General features: G+C 35.7%; 1 protein-coding gene across 32 annotated transcripts; it reads left to right on the top strand.

Annotated features, from left to right (window-relative positions):
* The first annotated feature begins 56 nt into the window (after positions 1 to 56).
* LOC127509048 (interleukin-21 receptor) lies at positions 57 to 22264 on the top strand. Of its 32 annotated transcripts, XR_007929111.1 has the most exons (28): positions 57 to 597; positions 938 to 1061; positions 1280 to 1388; positions 1533 to 1729; positions 2388 to 2533; positions 2626 to 2876; positions 3861 to 3954; positions 5734 to 10290; positions 10556 to 10698; positions 10798 to 10921; positions 11013 to 11206; positions 11295 to 11446; positions 11614 to 11803; positions 12168 to 12279; positions 12371 to 12564; positions 12653 to 12804; positions 12972 to 13158; positions 13526 to 13640; positions 13732 to 13925; positions 14014 to 14165; positions 14333 to 14522; positions 14887 to 14998; positions 15090 to 15283; positions 15373 to 15524; positions 15691 to 15880; positions 17045 to 17129; positions 17222 to 17306; positions 20925 to 22264. XR_007929111.1 is itself a non-coding variant. In XM_051887500.1 (21 exons), exons 12-21 carry the CDS (start codon positions 13826 to 13828, stop codon positions 21429 to 21431), a joined length of 1767 nt encoding a protein of 588 aa, XP_051743460.1. In that variant the 5' UTR covers positions 6423 to 10290; positions 10556 to 10698; positions 10798 to 10921; positions 11013 to 11206; positions 11295 to 11446; positions 11614 to 11803; positions 12168 to 12279; positions 12371 to 12564; positions 12653 to 12804; positions 12972 to 13158; positions 13526 to 13640; positions 13737 to 13825; the 3' UTR covers positions 21432 to 22264. The 32 variants fall into 32 exon arrangements, 25 of the variants coding, with proteins under 25 accessions (XP_051743460.1, XP_051743439.1, XP_051743438.1 ...); XR_007929112.1 differs by lacking the exons at positions 13732 to 13925; positions 14014 to 14165; positions 14333 to 14522; positions 14887 to 14998 and having other exon boundaries at positions 15095 to 15283; XM_051887500.1 differs by lacking the exons at positions 57 to 597; positions 938 to 1061; positions 1280 to 1388; ... (2 more) ...; positions 2626 to 2876; positions 3861 to 3954 and having other exon boundaries at positions 6423 to 10290; positions 13737 to 13925.
* Positions 22265 to 24399: the final 2135 nt, after the last annotated feature.

Here is a 24399-nt window from a genome sequence, read left to right as displayed (position 1 = left end):
CCTAATAATTGAACTAAGGCCTAATCCTGGCTTAGTCTAAGCCCTGTCTGTGAAACCGGGCCCTTGTATAATATTCAAAACATTTTTTTTTTAATGCAGTGCTGTATGCTAGAGCATTTTTTTTTTTTTTTTTTTTAATATTTTACAGTACTCAGACCAAAATATAAAATGTCACATTATCACTGCTTTTTCTTTCTTTCATTTTTTCTTTTTTTTTTTTTTCTTACCCATGTCAAGCTATGATTTATCTGTTTTCTGCTATATTGACCCTCCAAAAAGAGATTCTGATGACACTGCACATTTATCCAGCCCCTGATGGCAACACCTACACAACAGGAACTATCCTTAATTGGCTTCATTCGGGGCGGAACATCTGCAAATAGGCTCCTGTTTTATAACCACAACCACATCCTTCATGTCATACTTTCGTCACAAGCACTCTGACTGTGCATGTAGATCAGTAGAAGATTGGCATAACGTAAATGTCAGGGGGATTTATGCAATGTATAAATGGTGTTTGATTGAGAACTGCAGATTTTTATATTTTCACCAACATTTTATATTTTTGTAAACGGGGTCAATGGGAATATTATCAAGGTAAGTTTTGGAATACTTCTACTTCTTTTACAGCTACTTTACAGTTTTTGTTGTTTTTTTTTGTTTGTTTGTTTTTTTAACTCGATCACATATGTTGATTATAGACTAAACTATATATGATGATAAACATTGTAAACATTTGTGATGCTTTTCTATATTTTTTAAAAATGTAACTGTATGTTTTAATATAATCATTATTATTTATTTTTCTTTAATATGTCGTTGTTACATTTTATTTTTTTATTTAAAATGAACTAAATAAATGTATAATTTAAAATTTGGTTATACATTAAAACATGGCATTTCAGCCAGTAAAATAACATATTTACTTTCATTGCAGTTTGCATGTGGGCTCTGTACAATGCATTTGAGCAGGCTTGACCACAGTTCCTGTCATTGTTTCTCCACGATGGCTCTATGGCAAGCCATATTCTTGCTTGTTGTTTGTGGACTTATTGAGTGCAGTAAGTTTGCATTTATTGCAATATAACCATTTCCATAAAGTCATTCTGAACATCTTGTAAGATAAGTGTAGACACAGCAGAACATCCTTAGAAGGATGTAGTTGCAACAGTATGATTTGTCTCGCGTCCTTTGACCTATGCAGGTGTTGCTTTGAGAAGAAACGCTACCGTTTTTGTAGCTCGATTGACCACATTTCCTTTCACATCACTGTTTGCAGATGACGGCGTTTGCAATGTGACCTGCACCACAGACTTCATCTCCAAGCTGAACTGCTCTAATTCTGACTTGGCAGGATCAGCTTCATGTAATGTTGTGGCAAATTGCAGGTACAGATCTAGCAGAGTCCTACAAATGTGAATCATTCTACTGAAACATTGTCTGGTCTCTGCTCATTGTTTTTTTTTTTTTTTTTAAACTGTTATTACTATTGGTCAACATATTGTTTAATAAGCACATTTCATGTCTTCCAGGGATGAATTTTCTGTTGTGATTGGGAACTGCAGTATCATATCGCCACAATCCTGGTGCACAATGGAACCAGAGGAGCTGGATATGATAATGTCCTTTGATACCAACTGTTCCATCATAGTAACGCAAATGGACAAACAAGGCAATGCGGAGATCCCGACAAAGAGTTACTCTGAAACAATCCTTTTATACAGATCTAGTACGTTCCTCAACCCACTTCATCAGCAGTGTAAAGCGTGATATACAGTGAAATCCAAACCTGAGATCACTAGTAAAAATGCTTCGAATTTTTAATTGAATACACTTAAAAGAAAAGGTTGTTTATTGGCATCTATGGTTCCATGAAGAACCCTTCTATTGCATAAAAGATTCTTTATAGTGGAAAAACGTTCTTTAGATTATTAAAATGTTTATCAGACAAGTTGTTTGGGGAACCTAAAATGGTACTTCTGTGGCATGGCTGCAAAAAACCCCTTTTGGGGCTTTTTGTTTTTTAAGAGTGTATGAGGATTTTCACGATCTTGTAGTTTTTGGTTTAAAGTTTGTGTCAAACCTCAAATCAAGCATGATTTGAGATGATCCAAAAACATATTAAGCTTCAGTGGAAGAAGAACATCTGACCCCATCTGTACAAAGAGTCACTTTGTTAAGATCATTGTTAAATATGTACTTCACTGATTAGTATAGTTCTGCTTCATTTTACATCATAACCTTACTCAAAATCCCATAAAACTTCTGGTTGAAATTAGATTTTAATTCCATGTGATCTCAGACTTTTTGGATTCCATTGTAATTCAACAGTCTTGTTTACTTATGTACAGCATTCACTAACATTTGTTTTCTTTTCTTTTTTATAGTTAAGCTAAAGCAACCTTTCAACCTAAACATTGCAAAAATTGACAGGGGTTTCAATCTCACTTGGGATGTGGATTATAAAGGGGAAGATCTGTATAAAGATTTATACTACAAAGTACGATTACAAATTAAAAATGACCTGGATAAGGTAAAATATCAATTTATCTATCCATATGGAGAGAAAATGACACATATTTTGCAGATTTTTCTGAACAACATGTAATGCTGATTATTCCACAGAAGGAGCAAATTTACACCCTGCAGCAGAACCGACAATCCATGGTTATCCTCAGTGAAAATCTTCTGCCAGGGAGGCAGTATGCAGCAGACATTCAGGTTGCCGTACATCCGAAGGTGTTTGAATCCATGTGGAGTGAATGGAGCAACAGCGTTGAATGGACATCTGACTCTTCAGAGACAGAGCAGTACTATTTCCTGCTGCTGGCACTTCCTGTTGTGGCAGTGGTGCTACTTGTGTACAGTGGGAAACTGTGAGTATCACTTTTACTTGTTTTTATTTGTCCAGAATTTCATCTTGGCCTGGTTTCACAGACAAAGCTTAGATTAAGCCAATAAGTAGGCCTTAGGTAAATTACGACATTTAAGTAGCTTTTATAAACGTGCCTTAGAAAATAACTGGTGTGCATCTTCAGACAAAAAAAAAAAAATGGTGCTGACATATTTTAAGATACGAAAAACATGCATTTTAGTCTGGGACTAGACTTAAGCCTTATCTGTGAAACCAGGCATGTTTCAGTTCAAATCTGCGTTGGTCAAAAAAAAAATAAAAAATGGCATTCTCAGTACTAACCGTTTACTTTTCAAAGATAAATTTCAAAGTTGCTCCTCATGGAGGCCATGAGGTACATTTTAAGACTTTAGGGAATTGTACAAGCTTGTACAGAAGTCACTTTGTGGAATATAGAGAAGTGAAGACAACTCAAACCGCTCTCATTATGACTGTTACTTCATTTATGAGTCACATGAGCATCTTTATTATCTGAAAGTCATATGTCTTTGAGGTCTATATTAACCTTTCAGAACATCTAGATCAGTTCACTCCTTCTTACAAATCTTAAAGATTATGTACTGTGAATTTTGCCTGATATCCCTCATAGTGGCGGGCTTAGTGAAAGACTACAGACAAGTGTGATCTTAAATTTCGATAGCGCCTCCTCTAAATGAGTTTTCCAGTAATCTATATGACAGCACTTACCGTATATGAATAGTCCTTTCTCACCTCCCACGTTCACGAAAACCACAACAGCAGCAGATATGTTTGTGCAGACTGTCTATTTTCATGTAGGTCAAAAACTGAAGGAAGTCAGAGCTCTGCAAGTGCATAAAGCTAGACAGTTTCCATGACAGCTGCTGATTTCATTTCTTATTCAGCACATAATTATCATATGTCCAGAAATAATGTCAGCCAAACCACACTCCAGTCCTTTAACACTTTGTCTTTTTTGCATGTACAGAGGGAGCATCAAAAAGCCGACTTTATGGCAGCACATCCCAAGCCCCCATGAGTACTTCACACCGCTCTACCATACATATCAAGGAGACTTTAAGGTAGGTTGTGTTTCTAAAGCTCTTGTGCATAAGCAGAAGTCTCTGTGTGCGTGTGAGTGAGATAACATTAGGGGACTTTTATACATGCGAATGTGACATTTTTCAAATGAGTCAGTCTGTAGGGGCTTCAAAGGAACAGGAGGGCTCACTTAACATTTGGTAGAGATTGCGCTAAATGTGAAAACTGAAAGTATCTGTTTTCCCCTCTAATGGAAAGTACTATGAGTTCAAACCTAAACTCTGATAAGGTGGGTAGTTATAAATAGTTGTTTTTAACTAAAGGGGAATTTAGTGAATATTCCACTGGGCAGGTTTATGTGAGCTGAAAATACTACCCTCTATCAAAAGATCGGCACAACAAAATAAAAAGTGTTCCTTCTTGAGTTGTTGTTGTTGTTGTTGTTGTTGTTGTTCCTCAGAGCACTTCAGTAACACTAGCACTTCATTTATTCGGTAAATATATTAATAGTCGCAGCTTGAGGATTTCTCTGAAACAATAGCGTTATAAAAAGTGACGGTGTCGTAAACTTTAAAAACTTGAGGCACCAGCTTTGAGCAAAGCAATTAATGAGGAAATCGTGGCAGCTGTGTGATCTTTATTTTCAAACTGTAAAGGAACACGTATTCCAGTAGAGGTCAGTAACATGATGCATTAGCAACAGCGAGAGCTGTGCGACATCCAATGTAAAGTTAAAAACGTCAAGCGTCGTGTTAAAAAAAAAAAAGGATAGGCTATAATTATCAAAGTATTTTTCCGTACGGTGTGAAAACAGTAGAGGTGTAGTGATGTAATTGTTTTGATCTGCTCCGTTTAGGTGTAACTTGCTCCGTGACACACTCTGTAATTTTCCAACCCCTCTTAATTCTAAAATAGATTTCTCATAAAATGCTACAAAATCAAAAATTGAAATAATTGAACATTGGCTTTTTTACCTGTATGTTATTTCTTTTATTTTGTAGTTGTGCTGTTTAGCGTTCATAATGTCAGTTTTTATTCGTTGTGCAAAACACCTGACAAATGCTTTGTGAGTCATTTTGACTTCAGCACATCCCAGGTACTAACCATTCATAAAGATGAAATCCTTTAATGAATGATTTTTTTTTTTTTTTTTTAATTAACACATTTTTAAAATGTCAGGAAATGATGATTGCGATAAGTGCGGATGTTATTGATTTATCTGCAAGTAGGCGTTGTTTTGAAGACGTGTCTTGACATTATCACAGTGTTGTTGTTGTTGTTGTGTTTTTATCGGGTTCATTTAGTGGATTAGAATTTCATACAGCTGAATATATATGTTCTAAAGTTTGGGATCAGTAAGATTTTTATTTTTTAATGCTTTTATTCAGCAAGCTCTCCTTAAATTGATCAAAAGCGAGATTAAAGACATTTAGGCCGATAATTTACAGCAGATTTCTATTTCAAATAAATGGTGTTCTTTTAACGTTCGATTCAGCAAAAAATCCTGAAAAAATGTATTACGGTTTACACTTAAATATTAAGAAGTTTTTCAATATTGATAATAAGAATATTTCTTGAGCAGCAAATCAGCATATTGGAATGATTTCTGAAGGATCATGTGACACTGAAGACTGGAGTAGCCTAATGATGTTTGTTTATGTTAGCAACTGTTATTTGTCATTGACCATTTAGGAATATAGCAAAACTGGAAGTGACTTCCATCACCTGGCCAGAAAACTTTCACACTTCTCACATACAGACTGTTAATGTAATTTATTTTCATGCAAAATATAAAAAGATTTACTTGTGTTTTATTTCAGAGATGGGTCGGACCAGTCCTGACCTTCAATAACTTCGATTTCCAAGAGAAGAGCACCACTTTACAGGTGCTTTGTGAGAAGCAGCAGAATGAAAGCTCTGAGGAACCTGGCAACGGTAGGAGCGGTGAACGGGACTTTGGTCTGTCGGGTCAAAACTCATCAAAACTCTACTTCCTTGGAAGCAACAGTCACAGTGTCGCACACTCCGGTGGCCACATATCGATGGACACCGTTACAGTTTCTGGGCAGGAGGGCATCATGGCCGACTGGTCCGGTGACAATCATAGACGGAGCCTAGAGGACTTCCTCAATGACAAAGACGGCAATCAGAGAGTGGCTGAGATCGCAGACAGACAGCCTCTTGTACCTGAAGGCAGCGGCAGTTTACGGGGTTTAGACTGCGATGACTGGCATCTACAGGAGCACGACCTGGAGAACATTGAACAGGTCTCGCTGGACTCTTACAATTCCAACGAGCAGTCCGATGATGGTTACCCACAAATGGGATTGGATTTAGACACCATAGACAGTGGATTTCTGGAGTCAGACTGTTCAAGCCCGTCGGCTTTTGATGGGACCGAGCAGATAGAGACTGAATCGCTGGATGGCGTGGGAGGCTCCCATTCGAATTATGTCAAACAGTGGGTGGCTTTTACAGCAGTTCAAGTTGATACCCACAGCACTGGAAAGTAGCTGATCATGGGAGTTTCTATTACTACATTGAACTGAATAATAAACAGTTGATGGTGGAAGCGTCTACATAATATCTGAAGACATCACTGTTTGGACCTAATTTGCTCACAATGCGTTTATGTGAGCAGTTTCTTCTTACACTGAACTGTATTTGTGGCATAATGCCACAAAATAGACTAAATGTTAGTCAGTTGTATGATTGTTCACAGGACATTGGTTTACATTAGGCTGCAGGACAGTATGTATGGATGCATCTCAATCTGCATACTTTCAATCCTGTGGGTCAGAGTTTGCGCAACTAACAATCAATATCCATCACTCTAATTGTAAATTTTCTGTCATGCTCTATTTTTATCTCAGTAAAATATTGTAATGCTTGGCATTTTTAATGCGACATTGATATCACAAGAACTTCTGTGGCAATGATAATGGACAGAATCCCATTAATTATTCCACTGAGCTTTACTTGGAATTTCTTGGTTTTTCTCTTTAACTTGTCCCTCTCCTGGTCAGTTTTGCACTTTAAAACTTTAGTAAAAAAGAGTAAAAAAAAAAATGTTGTAATTGAAAGTCACAATTACGAAATGACAAGAAATAACGTTCCAGAGTAAAACTAAATAAATAAACAGGCAATTGTGACTTTATTTGTTGCAAATAATCTGCCACGAATAAAGTTCCAATTGTCTTTTTTTATTTACGGTATATGAAGTCTATACTTTACAGAATTCTATAATTAACATCTCTTTTTCTGGGAATGTTGTTAAAACAACCTATAGAATGCAAGAGTACAATTAGTGTTTCAAATCAGCTTGTTGAAAATATTATGCCAAAAACGCCTGGGTGGTTTACTATCCCAGCTAACAAAAATATGTTCCAAGAACATTTTGCTAACATTCCCATTAAGTTATGAAAACATCCCTTTTTTTTTTTTTTTTTTTTTTTTCTCGGTTCTCTGACTGTTCAAAATGACTCAAATGTTAAAGAAAGAAACATTTCATCATTCTTAAAACATTATGTGAAAGTTACTATTAAATATTCTTTGAACATTCTAAAACAAGTAGTAGCATTTAAAAATATGTTAGATGAACGTCCAACTAAGACATTTCAGGAAAAAAGAGTTATATGAACAATGTATAAATAATGATTTTGTGCTAACATTTTGAGAACATTATTAAAGAGCAGATAACTTCGAACGGACGTTCTATTAATGTTACTGGAAGAGAGTTTGCTCATAACTTTGAGGGAACCCTGATAAAACATTAGCTAATGTTCTGGGAACATTCCCTGTTCGCTGGGATGTCAGGTGATGTGTCCAAAAACCATTAATCTTTTTGAGCTGACAGGGTATGCAAATATTCAAGTTAAAAGTTTAAAAACTGATCAACCAGTATTCTTAATATTTGGGGGACATGTAAATATATTTGAATCTAAGAAGAGTAATGAACATGCTAATGTTCACATGTTAACATCAACAGTAGGCTACATGACAGTGGACTGTGGTGATTTTATAATGTCAATTTTATACCTCTCAATACTGACACAGCATCTAACTACATACTCTGCGTCAAGTACATTTAGCGTGTATAATAGAAGTACTAAGGGAAGTGAGGTGCGACCAATGTCTAGGTACTGGTTATCTGTTGAGGTAATACTGAGAAATTATGCACTTTGCAACTTTTTTTCATTAGAAATATGTGAGCTGTGCAGTTCTTCAGTTATTGCACACAATGTTGGAGTTATCAGTGTTTGCTGCACAGAGCAAGATAAGGCATGAGTCACGGACGGATCTACAAAATGCCAGACAGCTGATAATACTATGGGTATTTCTACATATCAGATCTTTTGAACAAACGATTAGCTCAGCAGTCAGAATCTCTTAGTTTTTTTTGTAAAGTGCTTTTTGACCCTTTTATTTTTTTATTAATGCTAGACACATCTCTTGATTTTCATGAAATGATTAAATGCACTTTATTTTCATGATCATGTTATTTATTTCACATAATGGAGTAGACACTTTGATGGCTGGAGGTGATAGACTTAATTTGCAACTAGAATGGAAGGTTTAAAAGCAAACTTTATGGTCCTTTGGCCTTGACAAACAACATGACTTAAGGCCTGTTCACACCAAGGACTATAACGATAACATTAAAGATATAGTTCTAAAATCGTTCTAAATATAAAATAATAGCAGTCACACCACAACTATAATGATAAAGGCCGTTAACACCAAGAATGAAAACTTTAAATATAACGTTAGTGATAACTATATTAGCGGATGAGAGCGCTGCTGTTTTGTCTTCTGTCGCTTTAAATGCTCAAACTCGTTAAAGCAGAATGGATTCTGATTGGCTGTCAATGTTTATAACGTTCATCAGCTCAGCTGGGGGAAAAATCGTTCTGGGGGGCGTTTCCCGTACAACTACGTAACTCGCTGTTACGAGTTTACACAACAAAGTTGTGGAAAAAAAAATAGCTAGTCACGACTGTTGCACAAAACCGTATCGTTGCAAACCTGTCGGTGGAGTAGTAACTTCTTTAAATGAATCCGTTTGAGATCAAATTATTGCTATATTTTTTGCTATAAATTATGGACATGGCATGTGAGCACTAATTCTTATTTTTCTCAGTTATTTTTCTTTATTTCCAGATTCAGTCTCGTTCTTATCAGAGCACTATAGGCACTCTTAAAAAGCGGTGCTTAAAATGCTTTTGACAAACTAAAATATGTAAATGACATTTGTATATATTCGAAATAAAAGATATACATTGTACTTAATGTCAGTTTGCTTATTTTGCTCAAGATAACGATTTATTAAGTTCACATGTCATAAAAACAAGAAACTATTCTTCCAACCACACAAGTTTGCGATGCAGTTTGCAAACTATGGTTTCGGGAAACACCAAATCGTTGAACTATGTTAGTAACGACGGAACTTGCGATGCTAGTTAGCTAACAATGCTTTTGGGAAACGCACCCCTGAAAGTGATTCCAAGGTATTCACTGTATCATTATCGTTATAGTTGTGGTGTGGAGTAGGTATCTTTACAGTTATCGTTCTTGGTGTGAACAGGCCTTTGGCCTTATTATTTTACAATGAACCTATTTTAAAAGCGATATAGCCAAGTATTAACAAGTAAGTACACCTTATGTAAGACACAGAAACTTGTATAGCAACATTTGTGGCCTTATTTTCCGAATTGTACACGCAGGAGCACTTTAAAAGTTCTCTGCAACATCTGAAACTGGAAGATCAAAAGGCACAGTGACATACAGTAAGAAGCCACAAATAAAAGTTCATATTTGTACCGTTTCATCTTTAAAGTGACTACGCTAAATGTCAGCTGCCGTCATTTATAGAATCAGTCATACATGGGAAAGTCACATCAACATTTTTCTGGCTGGAAATGTATAGGCCTATTATTAATTCTGTAATGTAGTATAAGTTAAAAGACGATAAAGAATTATTTTAGGGCTATTCAAAATGCATTCAGATCCTCCCTTTGGTTTAACACTTGTAAACTTTCTATGTACTTACTGTATATCATAATGTGAGGAAACTTTTTCTTCGCTACATTGTTACATTATGTTGTTTACATTGTTGTATATACTCTTAAGAAGGTATGTTCACCTGGACAGTTTAATTTAATGTGAGAATTTAACTGACGTGATTTCATATGTGAAGTTTGGCATGTGAAATGAGAACCTTGTGATGCCATCTTAAACGACTAATCAGAGATTTCAGATAACTTTGAGGTTAAGACCTCCTACATAAACAGGAACTACTCTGTATATAAAACCATCTTGATGCCCTTCACTGCTACAGACGTCAACTAATATTTCTCTAATGCTTCAGAATAAATTTGGTGAGTTGATATAATTGTGTCTGTTCTAATGTGTTCTTTAAAATTTGAGCCTAACTACAGGAGTGTATGATACATGTGTATTTTGTGATTGTTAAGCATCATGCTTTGACTTTTAATGTTTATTTTTTATTAAATACACGTTCAGAATAAACACCTAATTTGTAAAACTGTGCCTAGAATTTAAATCAATGAAACCTGAGGGACTTTTATTTAAAGTATTTCTTTATCAGTTTAATAATTGTTCCATTTATGGCTAACTTTTCAGGGTCTTTTGAGTTGCATGTGCTGAATTATGCGTTGAAATCTGGAAGTGTGTGTACATACAGTCCTGTACAAGAATGATGAACCGCATTGGAATGATCTGCATTTTCTTGGCTTTTTCAGTGGAACTTAACGCCAGTTCACAGGGTAAAACATGCTTCTCAAATCTACACTTTCAGTCACAATGGATTTTACATGTACAGTACTTCCAAAAATATGTGACCAATTTCCTGTTGCATGTTTCAGCTCTGAAAGAAGGGCTCAGCTGTGTGACAGATTACTGTAAATCTGTCAGCTGCTCTTTAAAGCTACCAGACACATCCACTAGAAACATATCACACTGGCTGGAATTTCAATGGAACAATCACATGTAAGCCATTATTCATTACCATTGTCTGTTTAGAAATTCATACACTATTTTTCAGTTGAATTTGTATGTCAATGTAAGTGTGCATTACCAGTACAGATTATGATGACTTCAAACACGGGCCGTATAGATGCCCACTCCAGAGAGCACGCGAAGATCACACCTGCACTTTCACTGTAAATGGAACAATGACTGATCTTGATAAAGTTGCTGTGAAACTTCATTATTTGGAAAACGGCAATAAGAATTCATTTCTGTTGAATGATGGTTGGAAGCCAACAGAAAACAGTGAGTAAATCGTTATATAATCAAAGAAATACTTTTTTTTATTATTAGTATTATATTTCACATACATGAAGCTTCTCTCTTTTCCCAGTTAAACCAAAAGCCCCACTTAATCTGACATTACAATATACAAATGGGACGTATCATTTCTCTTGGACTAATGGATATGAAGATGAACGCTATGGACCTTATCTACCCTTCACGTACACATTCCTGTACTACAAAGATGGAGATAATAACAGCGTAAGATTAATTACAGTGATGATTCAGCTGTCGATGTCCACCATTCATAGTGCATGTTCTCAGAGCACATCCTCTGTTTCACCCACATCAAAACGCCATCTATATGTGTGTTCTTGCTTTGAAAATGAATGTTTTCTATAATGGTTTCACATTGTTACTTTTTAAAGGAGGTCAGTGTTCATCCAGAAAATAAAATGATTCAGATTGATGAAATGAATCTTGATCCGGGTACTACATACACTGCTATGGTGAGGTCTGGGATACGTGAACATCGGACATACAGAGGAACGTGGAGCGAGTGGAGCAGCGCAGTAAAATGGAAAACAACATACAGAGATAAATACCGTGGTACCCCAGGTGAAAAAAAGTAGATTTCTATAATGTACTTAAAGTGCTCTATTTTTGCGCCTTAATTTTGTACTTAATATACTAAAAATTCTTCTTTAATACTTCTTAAGATAATATTAAGAACATCTAAGTGTACTCAACTGTGCTATATTGAGACACCATGAAATATGAACTAAAATGTGTGTAGTACTATAAGTGGTAACTAAATACATTGTAATGATCTGCATTTTCTTGGCTTTTTCTGTGGAACTTAACGCCAGTTCACAGGGTAAAACATGCTTCTCAAATCTACACTTTCAGTCACAATGGATTTTACATGTACAGTACTTATATGTGACCATTTTCCTGTTGTATGTTTCAACTCTGAAAGAAGGGCTCAGCTGTGTGACAGATTACTGTAAATCTGTCAGCTGCTCTTTAAAGCTACCAGACACATCCACTAGAAACATATCACACTGGCTGGAATTTCAATGGAACAATCACATGTAAGCCGTCATTCATTACCATTGTCTGTTTAGAAATTCATACACTATTTTTCAGTTGAATTTGTATGTCAATGTAAGTGTGCATTACCAGTACAGATTATGATGACTTCAAACACGGGCCGTATAGATGCCCACTCCAGAGAGCACGCGAAGATCACACCTGCACTTTCACTGTAAATGGAACAATGACTGATCTTGATAAAGTTGCTGTGAAACTTCATTATTTGGAAAACGGCAATAAGAATTCATTTCTGTTGAATGATGGTTGGAAGCCAACAGAAAACAGTGAGTAGATCGTTATATAATCAAAGAAATACTTTTTTTTATTATTAGTATTATATTTCACGTACATGAAGCTTCTCCCTTTTCCCAGTTAAGCCAAAAGCCCCACTTAATCTGACATTACAATATACAAATGGGACGTATCATTTCTCTTGGACTAATGGATATGAAGATGAACGCTATGGACCTTATCTACCCTTCATGTACAAATTCCTGTACTACAAAGATGGAGATAATGACAGCGTAAGATTAATTACAGTGATGATTCAGCTGTCGATGTCCACCATTCATAGTGCATGTTCTCAGAGCACATCCTCTGTTTCACCCACATCAAAACGCCATCTATATGTGTGTTCTTGCTTTGAAAATGAATGTTTTCTATAATGGTTTCACATTGTTACTTTTTAAAGGAGGACAGTGTTCATCCAGACAAAACGATTCAGATTGATGAAAAGGAGCTTGATCCGGGCACTACATACACTGCTATGGTGAGGTCTGGGATACGTGAACATCGGACATACAGAGGAACGTGGAGCGAGTGGAGCAGCGCAGTAAAATGGAAAACAACATACAGAGATAAATACCGTGGTACCCCAGGTGAAAAAAAGTAGATTTCTATAATGTACTTAAAGTGCTCTATTTTTGCGCCTTAATTTTGTACTTAATATACTAAAAATTCTTCTTTAATACTTCTTAAGATAATATTAAGAACATCTGTACTCAAGTGTACTCAACTGTGCTATATTGAGACACCATGAAATATGAACTAAAATGTGTGTAGTACTATAAGTGGTAACTAAATACATTGTAATGATCTGCATTTTCTTGGCTTTTTCTGTGGAACTTAACGCCAGTTCACAGGGTAAAACATGCTTCTCAAATCTACACTTTCAGTCACAATGGATTTTACATGTACAGTACTTATATGTGACCATTTTCCTGTTGTATGTTTCAACTCTGAAAGAAGGGCTCAGCTGTGTGACAGATTACTGCAAATCTGTCAGCTGCTCTTTAAAGCTACCAGACACATCCACTAGAAACATATCACACTGGCTGGAATTTCAATGGAACAATCACATGTAAGCCGTCATTCATTACCATTGTCTGTTTAGTAATTCATACACTATTTTTCAGTTGAATTTGTATGTCAATGTAAGTGTGCATTACCAGTACAGATTATGATGACTTCAAACACGGGCCGTATAGATGCCCACTCCAGAGAGCACGCGAAGATCACACCTGCACTTTCACTGTAAATGGAACAATGACTGATCTTGATAATGCTACTGTGAAACTTCATTATTTGGAAAACGGCAATAAGAATTCGTCTCTGTTGAATGATGGTTGGAAGCCAGCAGAAAACAGTGAGTAGATCGTTATGTAATCAAAGAAATACTTTTTTTTATTATTAGTATTATATTTCACGTACATGAAGCTTCTCCCTTTTCCCAGTTAAACCAAAAGCCCCACTTAATCTGACATTACAATATACAAATGGGACGTATCATTTCTCTTGGACTAATGGATATGAAGATGAACGCTATGGACCTTATCTACCCTTCATGTACAAATTCCTGTACTACAAAGATGGAGATAATAACAGCGTAAGATTAATTACAGTGATGATTCAGCTGTCGATGTCCACCATTCATAGTGCATGTTCTCAGAGCACATCCTCTGTTTCACCCACATCAAAACGCCATCTATATGTGTGTTCTTGCTTTGAAAATGAATGTTTTCTATAATGGTTTCACATTGTTACTTTTTAAAGGAGGACAGTGTTCATCCAGACAATAAAACGATTCAGATTGATGAAAAGGAGCTTGATCCGGGCACTACATACACTGCTATGGTGAGGTCTGGGATACGTGAACATCGGACATACAGAGGAACGTGGAGCGAGTGGAGCAGCGCAGTAAAATGGAAAACAACATACAGAGATAAATACCGTGGTATCCCAGGTGAAAAAAAGTAGATTTCTATCATTTACTTAAAGTGCTCTATTTTTGCGCCTTAATTTTGTACTTAATATACTAAAAATTCTTCTTTAATACTTCTTAAGATAATATTAAGAACATCTAAGTGTACTCAACTGTGCTATATTGAGACACCATGAAATATGAACTAAAATGTGTGTAGTACTATAAGTGGTAACTAAATACATTGTAATGATCTGCATTTTCTTGGCTTTTTCTGTGGAACTTAACGCCAGTTCACAGGGTAAAACATGCTTCTCAAATCTACACTTTCAGTCACAATGGATTTTACATGTACAGTACTTATATGTGACCATTTTCCTGTTGTATGTTTCAACTCTGAAAGAAGGGCTCAGCTGTGTGACAGATTACTGTAAATCTGTCAGCTGCTCTTTAAAGCTACCAGACACATCCACTAGAAACATATCACACTGGCTGGAATTTCAATGGAACAATCACATGTAAGCCGTCATTCATTACCATTGTCTGTTTAGTAATTCATACACTATTTTTCAGTTGAATTTGTATGTCAATGTAAGTGTGCATTACCAGTACAGATTATGATGACTTAAAACACGGGCCGTATAGATGCCCACTCCAGAGAGCACGCGAAGATCACACCTGCACTTTCACTGTAAATGGAATAATAACTGATCTTGATAAAGTTGCTGTGAAACTTCATTATTTGGAAAACGGCACTAAGAATTCATTTCTGTTGAATGATGGTTGGAAGCCAGCAGAAAACAGTGAGTAGATCGTTATGTAATCAAAGAAATACTTTTTTTTTATTAGTAGTATTATATTTCACATACATGAAGCTTCTCTCTTTTCCCAGTTAAACCAAAAGCCCCACTTAATCTGATATTACAATATACAAATGGGACGTATCATTTCTCTTGGACTAATGGATATGAAGATGAACGCTATGGACCTTATCTACCCTTCACGTACACATTCCTGTACTACAAAGATGGAGATAATAACAGCGTAAGATTAATTACAGTGATGATTCAGCTGTCGATGTCCACCATTCATAGTGCATGTTCTCAGAGCACATCCTCTGTTTCACCCACATCAAACACCATCTATATGTGTGTTCTTGCTTTGAAAATGAATGTTTTCTATAATGGTTTCACATTGTTACTTTTTAAAGGAGGACAGTGTTCATCCAGAAAATAAAATGATTCAGATTGATGAAATGAATCTTGATCCGGGCACTACATACACTGCTATGGTGAGGTCTGGGATACGTGAACATCGGACATACAAAGGAACGTGGAGCGAGTGGAGCGGCGCAGTAAAATGGAAAACAACATACAGAGATAAATACCGTGGTACCCCAGGTGAAAAAAAGTAGATTTCTATAATGTACTTAAAGTGCTCTATGTTTGCGCCTTAATTTTGTACTTAATATACTAAAAATTCTTCTTTAATACTTCTTAAGATAATATTAAGAACATCTGTACTCAAGTGTACTCAACTGTGCTATATTGAGACACCATGAAATATGAACTAAAATGTGTGTAGTACTATAAGTGGTAACTAAATACATTTTTTAAATACAGAGATAGTATGTTAAAATCACATTTTAGTTCATATTCATGGTGTCTCAAAATAGCACAGTTGAGTACACTTAGATGTTCTTAAGATTATCTTAAGAAGTATTAAAGAAGATTTTTTTTTGTATACAAAATTAGTGCGTGAAAATAGAGAACTTTAAGTACATTATAGAAGTGTATTTTTTTTCACCTGGGACTTTCTAATCTATCTGTTGCTGTGAGATTAAAGGTGCAGTAAGCTATTTCTGAGAAGCGTTAAAAGTTGGTCAGACTGAGCAGCACAACACACTTGTAGCCAATCAGCAGTAGGGGGCGTGTCCACTCATGATGGAGGAGGAGAGAGAGAGTGAGCCAATCAGCAGTAGGGGGTGTGTCCACTAATGATGGGGGAGGAGAGAGAGAGTGAGCAAGAAGGAGATTTGAAGAATGACTGTAGAAAGAGAGTTGGCTGAGAGACATTACAAAAGAGAAAAAGTCAGAGGAATTTCCCTGGGAAAAGAAGAGTTATGATCAGGCAAGAGCTTTAAGACCCGCGTTAATAATATAAAAGCGTTCCAGCACTGGGGAGACCTAAGCAGGAAAAAGGACACTGGGGTTGCATTGTTTTTCCATACGTGAGCAACATTGGCTTTGCTATGTTTCACAGAGCTAAGATATGCTGTTGTTGTAGTATTAGCTTTAGTAACAGCTTTTGAGTGTCGTTGAAACATTATTTAGCTTCAGCAATGATAAAAAGACATCCACTCTTGCATTGCATGCATTTTAGGGACGGAGCAATGAAGGGAGGTGTGTGTTTGTTTGGGTTGATTTCAAATATGAAGTGTTTCTCAGAAATCGCTTACTGCAACTTAAAGTCAATCCATTCCATGTTTGTTCTGTTGATTCTTTTTTCTCTGTTTTTATTCATTTATTTATTCAGTTTTGTTTGTTTGTTTGTTTGTTTTGTAGAAGATGAGCCCAATCAAGTTGGCAAGATTGTCATTGTAATGTTGGTTGGACTTTTAATTCTGCTCATATTTGTTCCTGCTGCAAGGTAATTGTTTATCATACACCTGCTATTGCCATATATTTACTGCAAAATGATGCAGTACACCAACACCAACAGGTGATATTTATGTATTACAGATTTAAGATGAAAGAAATTTCATGGGTGCCGACACCAGCAACATATTTCCAGCCCCTTTATCAAAATTACCAGGGCAATTTTCAGGTACAATTTCATACTTCAAATATACAAGGGTTTCCCAACTGAGGGTTTTGAACCCTTTTGTGGCTCATGAAATGACTTACAAGGGTCTTGTAAGCAAAATTGCAAAAATACTTTCAAAATGCTTTCAAGTTCAAACACTTCCATGCATTGATCACTGTAGCCAATCACAGACGTATCTGATGAGCACATGAACACAATTGCCAGAGGTGTTTACGAATCCGCTCAAAGCGTCACATTTTTAAAATGTCAGTACCTGACTTGGTATCGCGGTAGGTACTTCTGACAACACTAATTTATATATATATATATATATATATATATATACACTCACCAGCCACTTTATTAGGTACACCTTGCTAGTAGGGTTGGACGCCCTTTTGCCTTCAGAACTGCCTTAATTCTTTGTGGCATAGATTCAATAAGGTTCTGGAAAAACTCCTCCGAGATTTTGGTCCGTATTGACACGCAGTTGCTGCAGATTTGTCAAGCTGCTCATCCCGTTCCACCACATCCCAAAGGTGCTTTATTGGATTGAGATCTGGTGATTGTGGAAGACATTTAATTATAGGGAACTTAGGTAACGCTTTAGATTACAGCCCGGAAAGTACTGCATAATTACAACGTATTTACAGCATAACTTCTGGTAATTAGTGTACCTATAAAGTAACTATGTGTAAGTATAGGGGAACAATATGTAAAGTCTGAGGAATAAAGGGGTAACATCCAGGAAAATATTTTGTTTTTATTGCAAAAGTGCACTGATTGAGTTGTTTCAAGGCAAGTAAAACTACAATATTGCAATTTTTTAATACTGGGGAAATATACTCTTGTTTCATGTAGTTACAGGGTAAGTACAATAAAAACACATGTATACACACAATCTGATATCACTTGGAAACCTTTATTTGAAAAACAACTTATTTCAAAACAGATTTACAACACTTCTTATTCGTTTCTCTTGCTTGGCTTCCTCCTCCTCCTGTTCCTCTTCTACTTTTTCTTTCTTTAAATTCTGTATGTATTATAAGAAAATACAGTACACCCAGTAATGTCCTCACCATTTACTCATCTTTTGACTTTGACTTTTCTTCTTCAGATGAACACAAACAAAGTTTTTTAGAAAAATAAATAATCTCTGGGAATGCTTTATAATGCTTTATAATGCAAGATCATGTGTTCCTAAAAGTCGAAGCATCAAACAGCACACACAGAAAAATACCAAACATTTTAAATTTTTAAAATGTAGACTAATGCTTCCAACTAACTGTCACCTGTGCGACGTGTGTGTGCATGAGAGGGTTGAGAGTTCATGCTTGACGTAACTTGAGGCGTGACGTAAGCGCGCCAAGAAACTCAAGCGAAAAGTCATGTGGATGTCGGATGCCATCCGTTTTTTTTTTTTTTTTATTACTACTCAAAACAAAATACACAGAATAACAGATAATAATAATGAGAAACAGACAAGACAGAAAAACAGATAGCAGTTCTCGCACAAGTTTCACATGAAACACCCGCAAGAATGTCATTAAAGCTTGAAGCTTCACGTTGTTTCTTCAAACGTGAAGTCGACTCTCATGCACATGCTGGTGATGGTTGGAAGCAAAAAGATGAGTAAACCATGAGAACATTTCTGGGTGTACTGTATTTTCTTTTAATACATAATACAGAATAGCAAAAGACATGGGATTCCTTCTTAAGATTCATCAGTGGTAAGACTGAAAAAGAAGAAAAGGAAGAAGAGGAGGAGGAAGCCAAGCAAGAGAGAAAAAAAGGACAAAATGTGCTACTTTCTGTTAAGACTATGGACACTATGGACTTTGAAATGAAAAGTTGATTTAAAAAAAAAATAATAATAAATGAATAAGAAGTGTTGTAAACCAGTTTTGAATTAAGTTGTTTTTTAAATAAAGGTTTCGGAGTCAGTGATATCAGATTGTGTGTGTTTGTATTGTACTTACCCTGTAACTACATGAAACAAGAGGGTAACAAGCACCACTTTAATTTACATCCCGCAGATGTCATACTGTAACTATGGAACAAGAGTATTTACCCTAGTATAAGTACCCCTTAGTTCTAAAATACTTACAGTATAATTCATTTGTTATTTTCCTGGGTGGTACCCCTTTATTCCCCAGACTTTACATATTGTTCCCCTATACTTACACATGTTACTTTATAGGTACACTATAATTACCGGAAGTTATGCTGTAAATACGCTGTAATTACGTAGTACTTTCCGGGCTGTAATCTAAAGCGTTACCGGAACTTATTGTCATGTTCAAGAAACCAGTTTGAGATGAATGATTTGAGCTTTGTGACATGGTGCATTATCCTGCTGGAAGTAGCCATCAGAAGATGATACACTGTGGTCATAAAGAGCTGGACATGGTCAGCAACAATACTTAGGTATTGCGCAATTACACAACATTTTAAGATGAAGAGGTCCTCTTTGGTTTTCAACTTCGGTAACTAATGTGCTCACTCACAGAATTGCACTATTGCTTTTATAACACATTTCCAGTTATGAATTATGATATTGTTTGGTTCGTTGGGTTGAATTGCTTTCATATATCAAGCAAACCACTTCAGAGTTCGTTTGAAACCGTACCGTGACCTTCTTCAAGGAGGTCTCGGTACGTTTGTTTGGTCCACTTTTGGTGCGCACCCGAGTGCGATTACTGCATTCACACTTGCCCAAACGAATTGCGCCAAGTGGGACAACGAACTCTAGTGCGATTCAACCGAACTAAATGAGGCAGGTGTGAAAGCACCCTTAAATCACCTTTCTTCCCCATTCTGATGTTCAGTTTGAACTTCAGCGGATCGTCTTGACCATATCTCTACATGCCTAAATGCATTGAATTGCTGCCATGTGATTGGCTGATTAGATATTTGCGTTAACAAGCAATTGAACAGATGTACCTACTAAAGTGTCCAGTGAGTGTATACTTATAATATAATACTTATATCATAATATTTAATATAATACTTATAATATAATATAATACTTATATCATAATCTGTATTTGTTTACACAACACCGTTTTCAGTGAAAACTTTTTATGTGTTTTGGCCGTTCATTTACACAACAGCATTTTGGGGGTTAGGGTTTCAAAGTGCAAGTTTTTGAAAACGATACCATTATCATCTCTGTTTAAACTACAGAAATGTGAATTTGTGAAAACAGTGACGTAATGCTCATGCGTATTATGTGTTTAGTCTATAGGTGTGTAGTGTTTCTCAACAAAGTGACAACGCCAACTACTGGCAGAATAATACAGTGTTTTTAGTCTTTTTTTCTTTTTTTTTTGGTGAACGAGGATCGTTTTGATAATGTTGTCATCTGTAGTCAAAAAATGCAAATTAACGTGAACAATTAAAAATGGAAAAACAACTTCAGAACCTCTGTAATATAATATACATTAATTATTGTAATATATATATATATATATATATATATAGTGTATAATATTAATTAACAGTACACTTCTATTTACAGTATAATACTATATAAATTTATACTGTATTTTTAACACACATTTATATATATAATTGTGTAAGATATATCCTCATATTCATATTCATATCAGAATAATATGTATCCTTTTTTTCCATAAGTGTTGGGTTTTGGCAAAAAGTCCTTTACAAGACTTTCATGTTTTGGAAGACTTTTCAACAATCGACAAGATTTCCGAGGTCATGATGACTACACTACAGGATGAGGAAGAGAAAACGGGCATGTATCCCGCTGCACAATGCCATCAACCCTATGTGGGCCCCACAGCTGAGGTCTGGGTCCCACGCCAAATGCCCGATACGTGCAGTGAGACGAGTATCCCGTGTGAGGAATTTTCTTTGCTCTGTGAAGAGTTGCCAGATAAAGTGCATGACATCATGCAGTCTCTCGGTGTGGCGTGTCTGAGTGGGGATGTTCTGTCTCTGAAGGACTCTGCTCTTAGTCTTGAGAGTCTTGAGGACTGTGAGGAATCTGAAGCACCAGTTATCATTAACCCAGTGCCTGTGTGTTCCAAACAAGACTACTGCACTCTTACCAACACTCCCACAGGCCCTGTCTTCACCTTCACCAGAGATATAGAGCTGGACGAAAACACCTTTAGTGATTAAATGCATGAAGACACCTGCAGTAGACACGTGGACATTATGAACTGACATAAATCATTTATTCACATTTTGATTGTGTAAAATGTATGTTGTAGAACAAAATGTGAAGGTCTTTTCAAATAATGTTAACAAGGAATTCTTATTCTTCACTGAAACAAGTTGTCTAGGCTACAAGGTGTTAAAATAGCCATTATACTCCCTCCACTAATGCTGACAGTTCAAATGAGGTTTGACGATTCGTGTGCAGCGATTTGATTCTGTTTTTCATCAAGTAATATCATTATATTTCTATTTGTGATATTTGTACCTAGAAGAAAATTAAAATAGTGTGTATTTTATGTGGAAAAACTTAGAACCTAGAAGAATAGCAGATGTTATTTAGCAGTTTACACAGGAATCCAGTCTAATTCAAGAAAAAAAAAAAGAAAAGAAAAAAAAAAAACTGTTTTATTTCAATTGTATGTAAATAGACACCTGTTTTTACATTTTGCATATCAAAGAATCACAATATGTAAAGAGTGTGAATGAATTTTGTATGATTTATCATTGAATCTGCATTATGAATTCAGAATCAGAAAGAGCTTTATTGCCAGGTATTTTTACACAGACGAGGAATTTGTTTTGGTGAAAGAAGCTTCACAGAATGACAGTGACAAGACACAAATAATAAAAAGAATAAAATAAGTACAGAGGAAATAACAATATACACACAAAAAAAAAAAAAAGCAATATACAAAACAATAGATGGTACATATACAGGTATGTACAAATGCAAGGAAATGTAAATAAGAAGTGTGGTGTGTTAAATAAATGTATAAATAGTGTTGTGTATTGCACATTTATTGGGTCATTCCGTGTCAACTCAACCAGAGGTCCTCGGGTCAAATTTGTGATTTTTTTCTGTAGTAAGACAAGCATAAATAGTAATGAAAGCCAAAATATTAAATGTCACAGATGTATATTTACTGAGTAATCTATTTTGTAGAGGGGGGTCAAAACGACAATTTTCACTTCAGATTTGGAGCCAATTTACAGGGGTGTAAAAATGACTTTAGAAAGATGGCAGCATTATTATTTTATTTTTACACAGAGATTGGTAGGTCTATTAGTTAAATTAAATTTGTTGACTTTAGCAATCTTTGTTTTATTATACAGTATGCCAATGGTGACAGTTCAAAAATGACAAAAAGCACTTCTTGTTTTTTTCTTTGCCTCAGGTTTGCGTGCCTGTAACTCAAGAAGTATTAAAGATAATATCCTTTTGGAATCTGGTTCTTAACAAACTTTCCTTCTGGTATCTTAATTTTAAAGGCCCTCGATGGTTCAATCCCAGAGATATGGACATGTTAATGCGGCTCCATGAGTAAATTGGTAAATTGTACACATCTTCAGTGGTCAAAAACCAATTGTGGTTCACTTTGCATACTGCTGATACTTTTTAAGTATAAAAACAAATAATGTTGAAACTAGAAATATATATCAGCTCAATTACAGAACATACCTGTCTGAGTGTCATAAATATTCTTTTTCTAAAGTTTGCATGCCTGTAACTCTAAAAGTATTCAAGATATCCTTCTAGATTCTCATTATTGATAAACTTTCCTTTTGGAATCTTCATTTTTAGTGCCCTGTATCGCTTCAGAAGCTGTTAAAATGAACAAAATCCCTTCTTTCAAATATCCCTTAAACTGATTCAAATATAGATTTTTATAAATACACTTTTGAGAGCAAGTTAATGTGCCTCAACCATTTTTAGTGGATTTTTTGGTACTCAGAGAGTTATGTTTTATGCAATTCTTTTGATAAAGGGAAACAAGATACATTTCTAATTTAAACATTATTTATTCTTCAGACCTTCCTCTTTAAAAGCAATAAGTATCAGCTGTGTGCAAAGTGAACCACATTTGGTTTCAATCACTGAAAATGGGTAAGATTCAGCAATTTGAATATGGAACTGCTTTGAGATCTTCATATCTATGGGACTGGACTGCCTTGAAAATGAAGATTTCAAAAGGAAAGTTTATCAATAATGAGAATCTAGAAGGATATTAAGATATCTTGAATACTTTTAGAGTTACAGGCATGCAAACTTTGAAAAAAGAATATTTATGGCACTCAGACAGGTATGTTCTGTAATTGAGCTGATAGAAAAACATGAGATGCATTTCTAATTTCAACATTATTTGTTCTTCAGATATTCCTTTTTAAAAGAAAATAGTATCAGCTGTATGCAAAGTGACCCACATTTGGTTTTTGACCACTGAAAATGTGTACAGTTTACCAGTTTACCTATGAAGCGGCATTAAGATCTCCATATCTCTGGGATTGAACCATCAAGGGCCTTTAAAATGAAGATTTCAAAAGGAAAGTTTGTTAATAATGAGAATCTAGAAGGATATTAAGAAATCTTTAATACTTCTTGAGTTACAGGCATGCAAACTTGAGGCAAAAAAAAACACAAGAAGTGCTTTTTGCCATTTTTTAACTCAACGTTGGCATATAATGAAACAAAGATTGCTAAAGTCAACAGATTTTACTAACAGACCTACCAATCTCTGTGTAAAAATAAAATAATGATGCTGCCATCTTTTCTTATTTACTGAGTAATAGTGGATTACTCAGTAAATATACATCTGTGACATTTAATATTTTGGCTTTCATCATGATTTATGTTTGACTTTCCACAGAAAAAAAATATTAACAAAATCCAAAATTTGAGCCAGGGAAGTTTAACTGTTCATGAGATGGATTGCCTGAGGGAAGAAACTGTTCCTATGCCTGGCCGTTCTGGTGTTAAGCGCTCTGTAGCACCGACCAGATGGCAAAATTTCAAAGAGGAAGTGCCCTGGGTGTGAGGGGTCCAGAATGATTTTGCCAGCCCTTAACTCACTCTGGATGAGTACAGTTCTTGGGGAGTGGGGAGGGTTGTACCAGTGATAACAGTTCCTGGAGGGCCACAGCCCTGCAAGGT

This window comes from Ctenopharyngodon idella, chromosome 3, assembly GCF_019924925.1.
Source record: "Ctenopharyngodon idella isolate HZGC_01 chromosome 3, HZGC01, whole genome shotgun sequence".
Taxonomy (NCBI): domain Eukaryota; kingdom Metazoa; phylum Chordata; class Actinopteri; order Cypriniformes; family Xenocyprididae; genus Ctenopharyngodon; species Ctenopharyngodon idella.
Note: the sequence above shows the minus strand (reverse complement) of the source record. Positions and strands in the feature narration are given on the sequence as shown.